The sequence below is a fragment of the Mustela lutreola genome, chromosome 7, assembly GCF_030435805.1.
Source record: "Mustela lutreola isolate mMusLut2 chromosome 7, mMusLut2.pri, whole genome shotgun sequence".
In the NCBI taxonomy this organism is placed as follows: domain Eukaryota; kingdom Metazoa; phylum Chordata; class Mammalia; order Carnivora; family Mustelidae; genus Mustela; species Mustela lutreola.
The window spans coordinates 34,870,539-34,891,444 of NC_081296.1; the positions used below are offsets into that span (position 1 = coordinate 34,870,539).

The window sequence follows — 20,906 nt, forward strand, 5'->3', positions numbered from 1 at the left end:
AGGTGTAGAGATTACTTAAATAAAAATAAGCTAAAAACAAAACAAAACTTAAAAAATCCTCGATGCTTAAACCAGAGAACTGATAAAACCAGAGTTGCTCTGACTGAAGCAGCAGTGTGGAAGCCAGGGTCCTACTCTGTTTTCTCCTCTCAAAAAGCCTTGAAAGTTTCTTCAGAGACCTGAGGGTATGTTCCCATGAAGTGCAGTAAAAACTACTGAGCTTTGGGGCACCTGGGTGGCTCAGTGGGTTAAAGCCTCTGCCTTCAGCTCAGGTCATGATCCCAGGGTCCTGGAATCGAGCCCCGAGTCGGGCTCTCTGCTCAGCAGGAAGCCTGCTTCCCTTCCTCTCTCTCTCTGCCTGCCTCTCTGCCTACTTGTGATCTCTGTCTATCAAATAAATAAATAAAATCTTAAAAAAAAAACCCCAAAACTACTGAGCTCTGATGTAATATAATTTAGCTTTGTAGCTTTTTGACTAGGAATGAAAACCATAGTACAGTATGCACAAGAAAGGGTATATGGTGAAAACCATCTCCCTCTTTCTTATGTCCTTCAGCCACCCAATTTCCCACTTTAGAAATTACCATGGTTACTAGCTTACATATTCCTCCAGGCATAATCTATGCATTCTGAAGAGTATTACTCTAAATACACACAGTGGGACTGTGCTACTTTATTTGATTTCCTGATCTCTGATCTGTACTGGTTCTGTGGTTTCCTGGGTGTGAGACACAGCTGTGTAATGTTATTTATTTATTTATTTATTTATTTTATTGATTTTTTAATTTTTTATAAACATATATTTTTATCCCCAGGGGTACAGGTCTGTGAATCACCGGGTTTACACACTTCACAGCACTCATTTCCTTTCCAACTTGTGCTGGCCAGAGAGGAGCAGTGCCTCCAGTGGATATGTTTGGTATTGTTCTGGAGTCAACACAGAGGCCTACAATGGCTTCCAACAATTTAAAAAAAAAAATTTTTTTTTTATAAACATGTATTTTTATCCCCAGGGGTACAGGTCTGTGAATCACACTTCACAGCACTCACCAAAGCACATACCCTCCCCAATGTCCATAATCCCACCCCCCTTCTCCTAACCCTCCTCCCCCCAGTAACCCTCAGTTTGTTTTGTGAGATTAAGAGTCACTTATGGTTTGTCTCCCTCCCAATCCCATCTTGTTTCATTGATTCTTCTCCTACACACTTAAGCCCCCATGTTGCATCACCACTTCCTCATATCAGGGAGATCATATGATAGTTGTCTTTCTCTGCTTGACTTATTTCGCTAAGCATGATACGCTCTAGTTCCATCCACGTTGTCGCAAATGGCAAGATTTCATTTCTTTTGATGGCTGCATAGCATTCCATTGTGTATATATACCACATCTTCTTGATCCATTCATCTGTTGATGGACATCTAGGTTCTTTCCATAGTTTGGCTATTCTGGACATTGCTGCTATAAACATTCGGGTGCATGTGCCCCTTCGGATCACTACATTTGTATCTTTAGGGTAAATACCCAGTAGTGCAATTGCTGGGTCATAGGGCAGTTCTATTTTCAACATTTTGAGGAACCTCCATGCTGTCTTCCAGAGTGGTTGCACCAGCTTGCATTCCCAGAAACAGTGTAGGAGGGTTCCCCTTTCTCCGCATCCTCACCAGCATCTGTCATTTCCTGACTTGTTGATTTTGCCATTCTGACTGGTGTGAGGTGATATCTCATTGTGGTTTTGATTTGTATTTCCCTGATGCCGAGTGATATGGAGCACTTTTTCATGTGTCTGTTGGCCATCTGGATGTCTTCTTTGCAGAAATGTCTGTTATGTCCTCTGCCCATTTCTTGATTGGATTATTTGTTCTTTGGGTGTTGAGTTTGCTAAGTTCTTTTTTTTTTTTTTTTTTTTTTTTTAAGATTTTATTTATTTATTTGACAGACAGAGATCACAAGTAGGCAGAGAAGCAGGCAGAGAGAGATGAGGAAGCAGGCTACCCGCTGAGCAGAGAGCCCGATGCGGGGCTCAATCCCATGACCCTGGGATCATGACCTGAGCCGAAGGCAGAGGCCCCAACCCACTGAGCCACCCAGGCGCCCCAAGTTTGCTAAGTTCTTTATAGATTTTGGACACTAGTCCTTTATCTGATAGGTCGTTTGCAAATATCTTCTCCCATTCTGTCAGTTGTCTTTTGATTTTGTTAACGGTTTCCTTTGCTGTGCAAAGCTTTTGATCTTGATGAAATCCCAATAGTTCATTTTTGCCCTTGCTTCCCTTGCCTTTGGCGATGTTCCTAGGAAGATGTTGCTGTGGCAGCTTCCAACAATTTTACAAGCATCTAGTATTTTAAATTTCCTTTCTGAGAAATACTGCACAATTTTAAAAGGATGAACAGTGTTATACTAAGGATATAACATTTTTCCCCACAATTAATCCCTTACTATTTCTGTTTTCAACTTTCACTGTTACAAATAATGCTATTTTAATAGTCTTTTAGTTACAAGTCACAGGAAGAAAGCTCTGGTTGACTTAAATAGAAAGGAAATTAAATGATAGGCTATTGGGTATATTGTAAGATTTAGAAAACACACAGGCACTAAAGTTACATGGCCAGGACCAATACCAATTCATACACTACTATACAGATCTGATGAAAAAACCAGCGGGCACCATATGCCACAGCTTGAACTTACACTGTGAGTTTGGATGCCAGCTGCAGCTGTCTCTAATTGTCCAAAGAAGAGAGGTTGGGATCTCCTTACTCCTCTACCCTTACTTTTTTTTTTTTTTTTAATATATATATTTGTTTATTTTACCCTTATTTTCTACTCCTTACTTACCAGCTTCAGAGTGGAAGCCTGGAATATGTATACTGGGTTGTGAAGCTTAGGTCTCATGACTATATCTTAGACACAATGAAAACTGGGCAGCAATTCTCAGGTACTACGGGGGAGGGCCACCTTATATGCTTGGGAACTCAGCAGACATAGGATATGCTCAATGGTAAAACTTGTGCTCATTATAGCTATACCAAAAATATTATTCTAGTTCCTTGGGATAAATTTCCAGTAATAATAATTTGGGTAAAAAGATAAGAACATTTTAAAGATTTTTGACTGACAACTGACAAAATTCCTCATCAGAAAAAAAATATTTTAAACTGATTTATCCTCTCAGAAAAACTTTCTCCATGCCTTTACCAAAACTGGATTATCTCATTAAAAAATCTTTACCATTTTGACAGCTAAAAATAATATTCTTAAAGATTGCATTTCTTTTATTACTAGTATGATTAAAGACCTTTACATGTGCTTATTGGCCATGCGTATCTATATTTTTTTGAATTGTCACTGTGTACCTTTTACCCATTTTTCTATTGGGGGAGGTTTGTGTTTTTCTTACTGACTTATAAGGCTCTTTACCAATAATAAAGATGTTAACATTTGATCACTGTATGTTGAAAATAAATATTCCAATTTGCTGTTTATCTGAACTTAGTTTTGTCATAAAGAATGTTTTCATTTTTATTGGATGAAATCTGTCAAACTTTCCTTGAGTGTATCTGAGTTTTGTGTCAGACTTAGAAGGATTTTCCACTTCATGATTTTAAAAGTATTCTTTTAAATTTACTTCTGGTACTTCCATAGATTTCACATTTAAACTCATGATATAAAATTGATTGTGGGATAAGGTATAAGGGAGGGATTTATTAGATTTTTTTTCAAAATGAAGTTGCCATTCATACTCATCTTTTTATTAATTATTCTTATCCTCTAAACATTTTTTACTGGAGGTTTTTATCTTTTACTCAACGATTTAGAAGGGTTCTCTCATAAATATAGCAAAGGGTTAATTCACTTTGTTAGTATTTTTTCCAGTTTATCCACTGCCTTTCATTTTGCTGGTTTTTTTTTTTTTTTAATGTATGGAAGTGAAACAATTTTATGTAGTCTAATGATTTTTTTCTTTGTAGTTTTATTTTTTTGTCCCTTCCCTTGATTGTTTAATAAGTTCTTATTCCAAAATGAGATGGGGTAGCTATACATTTGTACCCAACCCTTTGTATTTATTTTTTCCTGAATTATCACTGTGTGTAGTAATTTTAGGGTTTTGTAATTCACTAGCAAATCATTTGGAATTTATTTTGGCATATGATGAGAGCCAGAAGCTAAATTTACCATCCCCCCTCCTTTAATAGGTTATTGAAAAATTCACCTTTTCTCTACTGGCTTGAAATGGTATCTTTATCGTAACTAAATATAAGACATATTCCCCGGTTTCCTACTCTAATTGATAATTTTGTCAGGCATTGTGCCATATTATATGATTTTGAGTATTGTAGCTTTATAGTAGGATTAAAATATAAAATTATAGATCCCTAAAGACTAAAACAAATGAGGGTATTACATTTAGATTACCTATGGAATCTTAAAGCTCTATAATTGTATCTTATTTTTTGCTTTTGTTTTGATCTATAAATTTTATAAACTTGATTTTTAATTTCTTTTTTCTGTTTTATTCAAGAAACACAACTTGTCTACAGTCATTTGTAGAATATCATAAAGCATACCCATACATATCATAAAACATGCCCATAAAAAACACAAGGTATAAGATTTTGTCCTAATGCTTTCTGTACTTTAAAGAAAATGCATTTCCTGGTAAATTGTGGAATGTGCACTTATATAATCTTTTGCTCACAAAACTCCCCCAAGAAACTTCTACAAAGAAACTACTTTTTGATGAGAAAAAAGGGGGGGGAACCAAAAATCTCAAGGTCAGGAAAAACTTGTCCACTCAGTAAAACTTGTTTGAAAGACAACCTCTATTTGAAAAGCACCTGTCTTGGAAAGATCACTTCTTTGAACCCAGCCTGGGTGGTCTGCTCAAGGAGCTTTCCCTGTAATTTAAAACTCAAATGACTAGAAGCACTTTTAAACATCAAACAGAAAGCCCCAGATTTTAAAAGTATCTTCTGAGAAGACATTAAAATCTTACTGTCCATTCTGTCAAAAGTACACTGTGGCTGGGCTGAGATAAGGGCTTTGTGTCCCAAAAGATCACAACTACATGAATGAGTCTTACGTCAGGAAGTCTTCTCATTGAAGACCTTGCCTCTGAAAAACAGAGGACAGAAAAGGAATCACAAAACTGGGTATTTCGGCAATAACTACAGTAACACATTTAGATACAAAAAGGACAGTGGTAGAAAACAAGTGTAGTACAACTCAGACATTAAGATTAGTACTTATATATGATGAAATAGTTAAACAGAAAAGCCCCAGGTGGTTGTAGCCTAAGAGGATTTGATAATATAACTTAGGAAGTACATAGTTTACTTTATATCCTTATGCAGTTTGCAGTGGTTAAGACTTTCGGAAAATACTGTTCACCAAAATCCACCGTCTTACACCTGTGTCAAGACAGCAGACATTTAAAAACAACTGCCATGGGCATTTTAAAACTGGAGCCCCAGCACATATTGTAACTTACCAAATTCCTTTGGTTTGCATTAAGCATTTAATAAATGATATGTAATCACACACACAGGGGAGAGTGAATGACTACGTTTCTGCAGAGCAAAATTCTGTGCCAAGTAGGCACAGCAAGTCCCAGAGTCCCATCAAGAGAGCTGCAAAGAGCAACTTGGAATTTTCATCAATTACTCTTTTACCCTGATGTAGATAAGTGTGGAAAAGTGACAGATCCTTAGAAAACACAGATAATGGTTAGCAAATGACACAGAATTAGCCTGACGCAGGGCCTGATCTCACGACCCTTAGATCATGACCTAAGCTGAACCCAAGAGTCAGTTGTTTAACTGACTGAGCCACCCAGGCACCCGTAAGGTAATTTATTTCAATAGTATTAAAAAGAGCTATCTGAAACTAGGGAGATCCAACTGCAGGTAGAATTCTAATGCCCTGGGGCGCATGGGTGGCTCACTGGGTTAAAGCCTCTGCCTTCCACTCCACTCTGTCATGATCCCAGAGTCCTGGGATCGAGCCCTGCGTTGGGCTCTCTGCTCAGCGGGGAGACTGCCTCCCCCTCTCTCTGCCTGCCTCTCTGCCTATTTGTGATCTCTGCCTGTCAAATGCCTTAACTGGACTCACCAAGTGAGTGGCTGCCCACAGAATGAAGCCTGTAACCTAGGTCTGGCCTTGCACAGAGTGGCCCACCTGAGAACCACAGGTGCCAATTCTTGAGGCAGAAAACGGAGATTCCTGTCGAACCACTGAGAACTCTATTCCATTACACGATTACTCTAAGTTACTTCTGGATGAGGTACTTTTTTTTTTTTCTTTAAAGATATTTATTTATTTATTCGAGAGAGAGAGAGATAGCAAGAGAGAGCACAAGTGGTGGGGAGAAGGAGAAGCAGGCTCCCTGCCAAGCAGGGAGCCCAATGCAGGGCTTGATCCAGGACCCCAGGATCCCGGCCCAAGCCAATGGCATACGCTTTACCAACTGAGCCACCCTAGCACCCCTCTTCTAGATAAGGTCCTTGCCTGATTCCTCCTCTTTGGAGCCATCATAGTATATGGTACCAAGTTGGCTGAGCACAGAGATGTCTAATGAAGGGGCAACTGTCTTCCTTGTTTCAAGCAGAATATATAAGAATATACAACTATGGACTATATTAACACCTTAGTTACCTACACTTTCTACTATTCTATTTTTAAAACAGTCACCAGAATGAGTAGAAGTAGGAATCATGCACCTACTTAAAGATAAAATATCTTATGAATGCATAGTGATATTTCAAATTCAAAACAGGATTAAGGGATTTTTTCCTCTTTAATCTCTTCTATATAATCATAGCTCTCTATCTTTTCTTTGGCACTGAAAATCTTGGCGCTCATAGGCATCAAGGATGACAGAAATAGTGTATCTGTTAGGTACTCATTTGTATTATGCTACAACACACAAGAGTTTCAGAAACACAAAATTAATAGTACCACCACTAATTATAATTACTAAAAACAGTTAAAACATATTTTGGCATATGCCGTATGCATTCCTCACCTCTAATGAGGTTATATTAGCTACACTATCAGATTATCAGCTACACTATGGTCATTTCCTAACATACATTCCCTCTTAATCTGTTTTCTTTCAGCAGTATTTATTGCCATGACCCATGCTGCCTGACCCAGTGATGGGCATAAGGGAAATGGTAAAAGTTAGTCTCTACCCTGGAGGGAGCACCTAGTCTCCTGGGGAAGCCTCAAAAGGCACAGAAGTTTCCTGCTGAGAGACAGTCTGCAGATGGCCACAAGATGGAGGTCAGGGAAAGCTCCCTGAAGAAGGTCTAACCAGACCCTGGGAGCCCTGAAAGGTCATGTGTGTCTGGGTCCACTTGCAGGACGGAGGCTGATGGGAGGTCCTATGTGAAGCAGTACCACGTAATCCATAAGAACCATGAGGCGGTGCCCACCAACTTTTTTCAAGGTGTTGATCCTGGAGGAGGCAGCAGGCAGGCAGAGTGAACTCCATTCCCCATGTGATGACTGATGTAGGTATGGATTATTCAATTTTGACATTCTTGTGTCCACAGAAAAGATGAACTTGTGACAGAATTTGGGAAGGCTTTTTTTGCAGTGGGTAAGGGGACATGTGGATCAGCATGAGCCACGGATGAAGAGGAAACGTGGCACTGTGAAGACTAGTCTAAACTCATACTGCCTTTCTTGCTCTTGCTCCATCTGTCTGTTGCCACAACATGTGGGATGGGTGGGGCTAGTGAGGGAGCCAACATTCAGGAACAGCAAATCTCAGCTCAAGATGGGGGTTCTTCAAGGGACGTTAATAATGCTGTTGACCAAATGATCTTCACTGTGGAGATATATATGATATAGGCTCTACACTTCAGTTTGCATTAAAACTCAATGTAATCATCACAGAGGATTCTGCACTGCTTATCACAGTCTACCACATATTTTGATAAAACCAAAATTAATTTTTTAAAAGATTTATTTATTTGACAGGAAGAGATCACAAGTAGGCAGAGAGGCAGGCAGAGGGAGAGGAAGGGAAGCAGGCTCCTGGGTGAGCAGAAAGACCGATGTGGGGCTCGATCCCAGGACCCTGGGATCATGACCTGAGCTGAAGGCAGAGGCTTTAACCCACTGAGCCACCCAGGTGGCCCCCAAAATTAATTTTTAAATTAAACTATTTTCCTTATTAAAATGATGCCCAGAGCAAGGAGTAAGAAACCTTCAACTAGATGTATTATTGCAAGGGTTTCTTTTTTTAATTGGTCAATTTGGTACAATAAGAATTGGCAATTTAATTATTCCACAGAGACATATTCTAATTTTAGATGGGAAAATCATATATATCTTAAGTACCGACCTAATTAAACTTTCTTCATTTCCTAAAATTAACCTCCCACTGAGAAGGTGTTATGTTTCAAAGATTAGAATAATACATTTAAAAATGTAGGGTGGGCATCAAATTAAAACATTAATTCTAAAGTCTAGGGCTAACTCTGTCTTGTCTAGTAACAAGACAGTTACCATTAGCCAGTCTTCAGATATGTTCGTAAGAAGGATCTGGTTATGTAATTTTAAATTCACAATTAAACATGTGGGCCCTGGAGAAGACCCCAGGTGGTTTGCAGTGTTAAACAGCAGATTAAAGTCTACAAAACTAATTTCTTTACTTTAATCTTATTAGTGGTACAACAGCTGTCAACTGTAACCATCTCTGTGCAGCCTTTGAGACACAAACAAAATGTCTCAATATGTCAAATGGAGAAGAGTATTTATCAATCACTATGGCTAATTTGCAAAACAATTTTTTACCTTTATTGTCTTAGGGAAAGTTATTTACTTTTATTAAACCTTGATCTAAAAATAGATATTTAGAATTATACTAAGAATCCTGCTTAGAAATAAGGAGTTACTAACAATGGGCTGTCTTCCAGATTTCACTTACAGTGGCAAATACCATCTTTTTTTTTTTTTTTTTAAGATTTTATTTATTTATTTGACAGAGAGAGAGATCACAAGTAGGCAGAGAGGAAGGCAGAGAGAGAGAGAGAGAGAGGGGGAAACAGGCTCCCCGCTGAGCAGAGAGCCTGATGTGGGGCTCGATCCCAGGACCCTGAGATCATGATCTGAGCCAAAAGCAGCGGCTTAATCCACTGAGCCACTCAGGCACCCACAAATACCATCTTATTAACACTTCCTGAGGGCTATCATGTAGTGGACACAGGAGGTAGCATGTGGTTTCCAACTTCAGAATATCTCTATCAGTTACTGATGGCAAGTAAACACTATGAGAAATTTACTCCATGTGTGCCACCTGATTTAAGTTCTGAAAAGGGTGTTTAAGGAAACAAAGAAATGTTAGGTTTCTTTTTTCAACTTCATTGCTAGATCTTTCCTGAGCATTTACTCTTATACATACATATCGCTTTAAGTGGTTTTGGTTACTGTTTCCCAATTTCTGTTAGATCAGTTCCTCTTGTCCCTCTTTGACTCCTAGGTGGGGAAAATGATTCCGCAAGCATTTCCTATACCTACACCAACAACCACCAAAACTCCTAAATTAAAAATCCCAAACCTATCAAACAACATCTTCCCTACCAAAAGTCAAAAGCTAAAGAACAAACATGTAACAATAACAACAAAAAAACCTCCAGCAACTCACAGGAATAATGACAGTAATTTTTTCTAAGATATCAATGAAATGGTGCTTTATTTTTATTAAAATAGTGAGAGCTAAGTGTTCACGTAGCAGAAACAATAAGGCAATAAGGTATAGAAAAATGGACACCAGACCAGGATGCTCATTTCTGGCTGCCCATTTGAGGATTGATGATAAATCATTTAGTCTTTTTAAGCCTCAGTTTCTTCATGTATACAAGTGATAATATTGGTGAAGATATGCCAAAGACTGTTAAATAAGTCTAATGTATTTATAAAGCAGCTTTACTGCTCTTGTATTTCTGAAAATGCCAAGTGTTTTGCAGGGGGTTAGAGTACTCCTTTCCAAAAGTTCTCCCTCTCTTGTTCACCTTCTAGCCATGTGGATAAAGCAAGTGCCAAGTAGCTGGCAATAAAAGTGTGTTAAATGACTGAATTCCTCTTTGTATTTGGTAAGATAGTAGCAGCAATTAATAGATGAGTGAATAAAACTGATTATGACTTTTTTCTCCCCCAAATGTGAAAGAAATAAGGAATAAATACATATTACTCTTCACAGAATTGCCATTTGCCCAATTTGCTCATACCTAGATACTTCTGATATTATTCTAATGACATTAGGACATTTTTGGTCTAATAATACCAAATGTTTATAGCTCCCTAAGCACATCCTATTATTTCAGGCCTCCATGATCTTGCACATGCTGTGCTCTCAGCTCACTTATGAGGATTTGTTAATTTGGCAAACTCTGAATCTTTTTAAAAACTGAGTTCACATGTTATCACCTTCAGGTGTCCTCCTCTGGCAGTTAATTACTCTATCCTTTGTGCTATTTATGTACTTAGTGCATACTTCTACAGTTTTACTTAGCACACTGTACTGAATTACATCATTCCCTGTTCAGCTCACCCCCTAACACAAGTGAGCCTCCCGAGGATATGGACAATGTCTTATTTATTTCTACAACTCTACTGCCCAGCACATAGTTCACAATCGGGATTATATAAATTCTTTAGGTGAAACATAGAAATGTGTAATGACATATTTGGTTTTGAAAACAACTGTGAACACATGTATCTAATGGGTGTTTAACGTCATTTAATGATCCAAAGAATGTCACATACCTTGCAGTGGGCAGGACAATCCTGCATTCTGCCCCAAATGCCACTGGTGTCCTGTGCTAAAGCATGGCAATTCACAAAGCCCCTTTATACATATTAGCATTTCATTATCACAGTGACCCTGTAAGATAGGCATCTTTCCCCCATTTCCTAGATGAAAAATACTACAGCTAGTAAGGTTTTAAGAGACAGGTCTCACACCAAGTACTGGCAATGCTGGTATCTGAACCCTAATGCTCTTACACCAAGTCCCAGTTGACTTTAATCTGTTAGTGCATTATATTCCCTCTTTTCTAATTCGATATACAGGTATTTCTGGCTTGAGTTCCAAAACAAACCAAGTGGGAAGGTGACTACGTTTATAGAAATGAATTTTCACCTAAGATACAAGTTAGACTGTGGTAGTATTTGTAAAATATGATATAATCTTCATCCTCTGTAGGTGTTTTTCAAGAATTCAAGCCACAGAAGGTGACAAGAGAGTTGCAAAGTTAGGAAAGTGCTACATAATTTATCATTCTGAAAGTGCTGAAGCGTGTTTTCAACAAGACTGCTGTGTTACACTGTCTAGAACACCAAAGGACTTGACTACAACTCCCCACTGATTGTTTAATGCTTTGACACTTTGCCCATAGAAATTCATCGTTGACTTGAAGAAAATTAATAAGAAAATTGGATTCACTTAGTAGAAATTAACTTTACCATCATCTTTGCTAGAATACATCATTTTGAAAGGTGAGAGATTTGTATTTACCTTAACTCAAATGCCAGTGCAGAGAACTATCCATATGCATCTTGATTTTCAGTAAAGCAATTGAACTGAATCAATAGCTAGACTTGGTGAAAATAATTCAGGAGAAGGTAATAGTGTAAAGAAAACAGAGCCTCAGATAAGTTGTGAGTACTGTCCCAGGAGTGATTTAACATTGATAGTCTAGTTAAAGATTTTCTTGAGTAGATAGGTAACCAAAAATGTTTGACAAAACATTACTTGAGAGCTTTCTACTTAGGAAGCAAAAGCCTTAATGTAGACTGAACTATGAAAACAAAATTTTGAAACTGCTAATTTTATTAGAAAATGTGAATCCAGCACCTAAAGATGCAATTTTGGTAAAATCACCATCCCCTCCAGAATGAAGTCTTACATTTCTTAGTGGATGAGAGAGAGAGAGAGAGAGAGAGAGAGAAGAAGAGACGATGCAATGCTCCGAAGTTTGCATCACCTGCTTGAGTATGCCATGCTCTGGGGTAGATGTCGAATAATATGGACATACTGCTTGGTTTCCCCTGAGAGAAACAAAACTGCAATCCCAAGAAAGGTTGCCCTGAAAAGATACAAGCCAGTGCTTTTAGTTCTTCTGTTACATATTATAAAATGACTTAACTAATGGAGAACAAATTGTCTTTTACAAATGTTCCCTCTCCTAGCAATTGAAACTGTGCCCTTAAAGGCATATTATTCTGTTCTTAAAAGTGTAATGAAGCTTTATCTTGGAGCACAGGATTAACATTCTGAGCTGCATCACACTGCCAGGACTTGAGCGGGGGCAGGATAGCTGCTCGTGCAATCTTCTCACCTTCTGAACACTGCAGCCTCATCATCTCAACTGGCAACTGGTTTCCAATTTCAGAAAATAACTGGTGAAATGATTGAGTTTCTCAAGAACAAAGTTATCTTTATTAAAAAGTTGGAATATGGCCCATTATGATCCAGTTTGAGAGAGGAGGGTCTAAAGAAATAGATATTTCAGTTGTTTATAAATATAAGACAATGTTACTGGGATTCAAACTAAGTCCTAATTATCAAGTTAATGCTGAGGTAACCAACCAGGGACCCAAGGGTCACCAAGAAAGTTAACACTTAAGAGCTATAAAAAAAAATATGAGCAGTACTGTTATTTGTTCTTAAAGACCAATACATAATACATTCTCTTATCTTTGATTCTGAAGATAAGCTCCATACTCTAGAGTATATTACTTAAGTGTGTTTGCCTTAGAAACCAGGGATAATAGCAAGTTTAATCTACATTATTTTCTACACAGATTCTCCAAGTTAGGGTTAGTAGAGAAAAGGGAAGTTCAGCCTGTAGAAACATTTAATGTTCACAACGAACTATACCCTAGAGAACCTGCAGAGCGTGCTTTCTCTCTATTTCTACTTTATACTGTGGCCATTCATTCATTCATTCATTATTGATTTGATTCTTTGTTTTAGAAAAACAAAGGAAGTCACAAGGAAGGTTCTATAACACAGTCAAGTATTTTCAAGCCAATCAAGAGTTTAAGAAATCTTCAATATTGGGGCGACTGGGTGGCTCAGTCGGTTAAGCGTCTCTTGATTTCAGCTCAGGTCATGATCTCAGGGTCCTGGGATCTAGCCCTGTGTCAGGCTCCTCACTCAGACTCTAGGAGTCTGCTGGAGGGTTCTCTCTCTCACTCTCCCACTGCCCCTCCCCTCAAGCTTGGGTGCGAGCACACACTCTCTTTCCCAAATAAATAAATAAATCTTGAAAAAACCTTTACCATTTTTTATTTAAAAGTATTAGGCTCTTTTGGTTTGAAGGGACAGAAATTCACTAAGAATATTTCAAGTAAAAAGAGGCATTTGCTATAAGGTTACTGGGAACTTCCCACGAATCCAGGAGAATATGAACTCCTAGACCTCAGGAGGGCAGGAACAATGCCAGCTCTGTAGACTGGACCCACTCTCATTTCCATCTCCCTTCTCTCTCCTGAAACAGTTCTGTTCTCCCTTTTTCCCAAATGGCCTTTTGTTGGCCCTGCTAAACTGAGAGCCCTGTAATGGCCATCCCAGAAGTTACTCTACATGATTTTTCAAATTCAAATACACTAGAAAAAAATGAGTTGGAGCTATACAACTTTCCAACTGAAAATTCCTGAGAGAAGCCTGACTGGCTCAGTTTAACTTTTTTTAAGTCTGATATTGTTGGCTGGTCTATAGATTGGCTGCTGAATTCAAATGTCCACTTTTGGTTTAACCAGGTATGGCCACTGAGGGAGGCATCGCATGGCATAAGATGAGCTGCTAAGAAGAGGCCTGGGTGCAATGTTTAGAACAGGTGGTATTCACAACACCCAGAAAAACAAGGAGCCGACAAATATGAAGTGAATGTGACAAAGCAGCAAGAGAGATGAAAGGATAATAAGGAGGGAAACTCCTGGTAAAATTGGATGAACGGGGTCTGGACTGTGTTGCAAATTGAAGAGAAAGGCAAAGATGTAACAAATTTAACAAAATAAAACAACTACCCACTCCCACCAAAATGTAAAGTAAATAAGCCCCCAAAAGAACAGACAAGTGAGTCAAGAGACCAGAATAAGAAGTAAGCTATAGTACACACGAGGGGGGGCATTTCAGGAAACTACGTTTACAGATACTGGATATTTAGCAAAACAGTACTTTTATGACTAGTTAGTGTATACCACCAGAGTGCCAGCCGTGCAAAGGTACACAGCAGGCTACTACTAACGATATTTGAAGTTTAATCCATCTCACTGTCTATGACCCTAAGTTCCCTGTGGACAGGGTCTGTTTTGAATGGCTCCTAGATGTGGCAATTCCGTTCCCATGTCCACACATGCATACAACTGCCCCTAAGGGGACTGCCAAGAAAATAGTTTTTCTCCTGGTTATTAGGATTGGAAGCCCTAGATCATTCACCTGCTTCTGGAACACAACGGGATATCTCTTTGCCATTATAAGATGAACTCTACTAGTCTCTATTATGAATAACAAGACCAAGAAAGGGAACAGAAGCCTTTAGGGACAAAACCTCAGTAATCATGGGAAAGCAATTCTGAATGCTCTCTTTGCCATTGGGAATGAATAAACATGCTTTCAAGAGGGATATCATGGCTCTTTCAGGTTGCAGTCATGGTCCAAATATGATTGCTGCCAACCCTCATTCTGGTAGTGGGCCATAGGCATGGCTGCTAGTGACTGTGAGGAGTGAACAAGGTAATACAGGTGGAAGAGTGTCTGGCAAGAGGACACACTCGGTAATGTTAATTAAGGTCTGTCTCCTCACCAATAGAAAGGATCTGGTAAATGCAATACTGCCAAGTGGGTTTCATTTTATTTTACACTTAGGAGAATAAATTTGTGATATCTTATAAATGATCTTCTTAGGAAGCAAAACTCCACCTCGTATCCTTCTAAATTCATTCCCTTTTATTATTATATTCAGTGACTACTGTTTTACCTGAGAAAGACTGGTTTATTAGAGGAAAAGGTCTATACTATGAAGAAGCAAATAAGCAACTTAATTTGTTTGATCTGAATAAATAGGTAAACTTCATAAAGAACACAGCAGTCCGAAGGATCTGTTTTTCAACAAAGATTAAAATGGGGACAATCTTATATATACTGACATGCCCTGGTTCTAAAACTGTGATAAGGATGACCAAGAATTCAGTTCTAGCATTCCCATTTGGCTTTTTGAATAAGTAGCAGTACAGATACTTGACATAATTACAAGTACACAGAAATTTAAAGACAGAATTAAGAAAACTTAAAGTCTAGCTAAGAGAGTGGTCAATATCAAGAGGCCCCTATTTGGCTAAGTCCACAGAGTCAAATATTTAATGCAGTGGGTTCTTTTACTGCTTTATTTCCATGTATGGGGAAAAGAATTTATTCACATATCCAAATGATATTTATTAAGATGCCATGGTGATTTATAATAAATAGTAATAATGTTTTTATAATAATAAAAGTAATACATTTACTATGGTTTCCAGTACCAAGAAATTACAGTCTGTCTGTACAGAGATGGGGAGATGACAGTACAACAGATGGAATACTTGGCAAGACAGCACATTAATAAGATGCTAAATGGAACTACTTCCTAATATTTGGGGCATCAGTGATTTAGACGAAGACGCAGGTATTCTACAGATCAACTTTAGGTCTGGCACAAAGTTTAAGAAAAAGACACTAAGTTAGAGGTCAAGTCAGAATCCAAAAACGATCTTGACAGGTGAGGCTAAAACTGACCAGGATGAAGACTGGGCCTAAGACAAAAAAACAAATGCCCAAGTAAAATGAGTATATTACAGCTCTTTAGAGGCCAAAGTGACACAGAGTGAGGGACTTAAAGCTCAGTAATTAAGTAGGGTCATGCAAAGTCCACCTCATAACAACTAAAACAAAACCCACCAATATGAGTTAAGTGTTTTTGTGGCACACGTACTTTGAATTCTCACAACAGCTAACAAGTCCTACACCACAGGGTAGTGTTACTGCTTAACCGAGGCTCCGTGAGAACACACAACTTGGCCCAAGGTCATATAACTAATAAGTGAAAAGCAGAGAATCTAAGCTCAGACGTGACTCCAGAACCTGTGTATTTTCTTCTGTGCTATGCAGTCTGCATTGGTTCGTATCGATGAGACTACTTTTATATTAAAAAAAAATTGGGTCCAGAGGGACAAAGAAGGAAGACAAGCAAGGCTGACAGAGAAGAAATGGCGGCCTGGTGAGTACTCCAATTGAAAACCTAGAGTGGCTTGGTGAGTTAACCATTTGGCCCCTTTGTTGTCTGTGAGTATCAAGAACTAAGGATACCAAGTAAGTAAGAGGCAACCTGGGAAGATTTAGCCCACTGATTGCTTTTCATGGCCCCAAAGGTTTGCAGGTAACCATCTATTGCTGCCCGAAATGGTCTGGAGATGTGGAGTGCCACTGGGTGCCAACTCTCCCTTCTAGTATCATTGCTGCTCTGTAAATATATGATAAAAACACAACACAAAGCTTTGGTCACAGCAGATCTATTTTCTTATTTACATCACCCAGGGCATTCTCTATGCCCCAAGAAAATGACAGACCAACATTTATTTTCAAATATTAAAAGCTAAGTTAAACAACTATTATTAGCCTAAACCAAAAAAAAAAAAAAAAAAAAAAAGGCTAGAATATTTATTCATTCTTTTGTACTTGTCTTCTGCAATTTAAGTTAGCAGTACATTAATAGGAGGCTTCTCCAAAGTATATACCACAGGAAATGAAAATCACCTTGTTTCAGGCTGATCTTTCTTGGCACCAAAAACAATTTTATTGGAGCACATTTGTTAAGAAGGTTGATTTTGGAATATCACATCTTAATAAAGTCCTCTCAAGAATTCAAGGATTCAAGCAGTTATATGGGCTTTTCTGGTTCTAACAAAGGCAAAACAACCCACCAACGATTTCAGAAAGGTTTCACAAACTTAAATTTTCAGAAGTGGGTATAATTCTCAATTTTACATTTAAAAAAAATCTGCTGGAAGCAAATATTCACTCCCAGTAAGTTACACAGCAAGAATTATAGGGAAACTGCTAAGGTACTACATAGAACAAAAAGGAAACGAGGCAGGGTGGTGAGAAAGGAGAAGCAGGGAGCTGGTCTCTCCACTGTCAGAGCTCAGGGCTGCAGGGCTGCAGGGGCAGTGAAATGCTAGGTCTCCAATCACAGGTGAGCCATATAGTAACTGTCTCGATGAGCCACACGGTGAATATTTCCTGATAATGACTGACACTTCTCAAAACCTCTGCTGTTTATTATTGAGAAAAATTAATGCAGGATAGTAAAAAACAAACAAACAAACAAATCAAAAAACAACAACAAACCCAGCCTCTCTGGGTAAGAGGGATGGGAGCTCATCAGGGTCAGAAGGGGAGGGCTTGGACAGGCTGAGAGCAAAGGAAGTCCCCAGGGACTATGGAAGTCTAAGGAGCAGGGCAGGGGGCGAGGGGTTGTGTACAACGGTAACTGGAAGGAATATAAGAAAGAACACTTTACGTTAAGCCACTGCTCATGCCTACCAGAGTGCTCTGAGTCTATACTAATTCTCACAGAGCTGGGGCATGTCTCCTGCCCCTTTCTGAGTAAGCAGCATAATACTCTCATAGTCTTAATCTGTTAGCTCCGAGAAATGAGGCTAACTTAGAAAGTAGAGTCATGATCTTGATCAATGCTCAGGAGAAGAGAATCTTAGAGCTGCTGCTTGATGCCCAATGACCCGAGTGGAGCCCCACTCCTCAAGCAGTGCCTGGCTGAACACACAAATCTATTGGTCTAAGGTGAGATGAAGAAACAAACTCTCAGTCCTGGCACTGTGGTCAGCCGGCCTGGACTCCCCGGATTCCAGGGCTCCTTGCCAACGTTGGTGTGCTAATTCTTGCTTAGGTCTTCTTAGGAACCATGGAAATCTCTTCTGTTCCCTAAATGATGGTACAGGTAAATACCAGAGCATGCTTTTTGCCACAATGACAAAAGTAGCTTTTGTGAAACAGGCATGTAGTTTGGCTTACCAGCCAGGGAACTCAGTGTCATGCGTGCGGAAACCTACCAGAAAACAAACAAACAAAGAAAGCAGAACAAAACAAAACAAGAAGCTGCAGGTACTTTTAAGATGAACAGTATGAATGATTAACAGTTATCGAAGCACTGTCCCAAAGAGTCAAAAGCCAGTTCCTTTCTTACCTCAAATTTATTGTTTCATTCTTTTCCTTCCCCTCTCTCTCCCAGTCAATTAACAAACACTGAGTGATGACAACATGCTCAACAGCATACTGTCAATAAATTTCATTTTGAAGAGGAACACCAACTCTCCCGGGTTAGAACCTGACTCAAAGGCTATCTATACCTTCTTTTATTAATCTGCACTTTGTCAGCAGAGCAAAGGAACTCAAAGTAACTTCGGCATCAAACAGTTTGTACTTAGAAATGTCTCATTTCAAAAAGACAAAACTGTCTTAAGGCAGAGGCAAGACTATCACCTAGAAACCGTCAGCTCAGATTTATATAAAAAGAACTCTCACATGTATTTCACTTGATCCCCACAGTAGAGGTGAATATGATGACCCCTGTTTAAAGGAAACTGATGCAACAAGAATAAGGCACTTGCCCAAATTCTCCCAGCTAGGAACCAACAGAAGTAAAACAGAATCCAGGTTCATCCGACTCCAAAGCCAGTGCTCTTTTTATTTTGCCAAAATGTCTCTCAAGAGGAAAGATAACATATTCTTGGAATTTCTTTTCTATAGTATCCAGTGGACAAATAAAGTACTCACTTATGTTGGGCTAACTAAATATTTAGGTTTTCTCAGTGATATAAGTGAACTTTTATCAAAACTCACTTAAACTCTAAATAAGAGTCTCCGCAAAATATCCAGGAATTGTGTATGCTATGTCTCTGGAATGTAATACTTCTGAAATAAAGCTGTCTGCTACTATATCCCAGGTGGCCAGGGCTCACCGAGTGACTGAAGAGAAGGGGAAAGCAGATCTTGGGTGGAAATCTTACACAGGATTCTTATGACAAAGAGCAGTTTGCAGTTAAAGACCAAACTGCAGTTCAGTCCCCAGCTATTTGGCTGGGACTCTCCACTACGGCAGTCTTGGCTTCAGACTGCTCTTCCGTTAGTTAGGGATTTCTTCAAATTTCACAGCTCAGGCTTTTGTTAATGTACTTACCTCTTCTAGTACCCAACGCAGAAAGTAACCCTTCTGTTACTACTATTCAGCTCCATGCAATTTATGTAAGCAGTACAGCTGCCCAGGAGTTCATCCAGTCTCCTTGTTTTAGGATTCAAGAAGGTCACAGACCAAAGAGATTTCCTTTCTAAGGCTTTTTTGGCTCGATTTGAGTTTTGTAAGTGAAGTTGAGCTCCTCTGTTTTTCTCCCTAATGGGGGGGGTGTAAGCTTTTGCTATGCAAGCCTGAATACATATACAATTTTCTTATGGTCCTCCATATGGAAACCATAGGGCAGAAATGACTCACAAATGAAACGTGAAAGACAGATTAAAAAACTATACTTACTTAGGAGGAATTCGTGAAGCTGTGTTCACATTTGTGGTTGGGACTACTACTTGAAGAATGTGTTCAAGGGCTGTTAATCCACCAGCAACTTGAAATGCAATCTGATCTGCTACATTCTAGACAGAAAAACAAACAGAAATCAGCCCAATTTCCCAGACATAAAATTATCACCAAATAAAATATTTAGTGGTAGTGTCAAACATTGTGTTGGTTCCATTATTCTGCAAATATTTATTGAATGTTTACCCAGTGCTAGGAACAGTAGGTCAAAACTGGTGAACACATAAGACAGAATCGCTGTCCTCCATGAAGCTTAAAATTTAGTGGATGAGAGCAACACCAGTCAAAAACCATAAATAAAATAATTTCAATTATGATAAGTACCTTAAAGAAAAAGGAAAGGTGCTCTATAAGAATAATGGGGAACCGACTACAGATTGGAGAAAGGGTCAGCACAGGCTTTTCTGGGAAAGTTGAGGCTTTGAAGCAGGCCAAAGAAAAGGGAAAGATTGAGCACTCTAAGCAGAGGACAAAATCTTTTCACACAGAATTTTTAGCAATACTTTAAAGGACCACATCATTTTGTCATGTTAATTCCCACCTAACAAGACAAATGGACTGCCATAAAAACTTCCTGTCCTATTCCTTTTCAGTTGCAGAAGATAATCTAATATCTAACCATCCACATGTCTTTATTCACCACTTCAGCTATTTTAGGGAGGATATTAAGTTACCATTTTAGAACTCAACCTATGATTCTTTCTTTCTGTAAATAATTTCTGGATTGTTTACAAATCTCATGAAGGGACCATCTCTGGGTTCTTTGCATTCCTGTGGCATGGGGAGAGGCCAGAGCCATTCTATGGTCCACTGTACTGTTGTTGTTGTTGTTGTTGTTTTTTTAAAGATTTTATTTATTTACTTGATGGAGAGAGATCACAAGTAGGCAGAGAGGCAGGCAGATGGCGGGGGGGGGGGGGTAGGTGGGAGGGAGCAGGCTCCTTGCAAAGCAGAGAGCCTGATGCGGGACTTGATGCCAGGACTCTGAGATCATGACCTGAGCTGAATACAGAGGCTTAACCCACTGAACCACCCAGGCGCCCCACTGTACTGGTTTTTAACGCACACACAGAATCACTGCATCATATTCCGAAAAAAGTAGGCTAGCAACCTGTGATGGGCTACATTGTGTCTGTCCCCCTGCCCCCAAATTCTTAGGTTTAAGTCCAACCCCTAGTACCTCAGCATGTGACTGTTTTGAGGAGGTCTTTAAAGAAGCGATTTAGTTAAAATGAGACTGTTAGGGTAG

At 39.0% G+C, this 20,906-nt stretch overlaps 1 protein-coding gene across 4 annotated transcripts in view; it reads right to left on the reverse strand.

Moving 5' to 3' along the window:
- SCAPER (S-phase cyclin A associated protein in the ER) overlaps positions 1 to 20,906 on the reverse strand; it is a 521,195-nt gene that overhangs the window by 153,354 nt on the left and 346,935 nt on the right. For all 4 annotated transcript variants that reach the window (XM_059180289.1, XM_059180288.1, XM_059180286.1 and 1 more), the window contains one exon: positions 19,598 to 19,713. In XM_059180289.1, the coding sequence (XP_059036272.1) occupies positions 19,598 to 19,713 (116 nt within the window). The remainder of the gene's footprint in view (positions 1 to 19,597; positions 19,714 to 20,906) is intronic.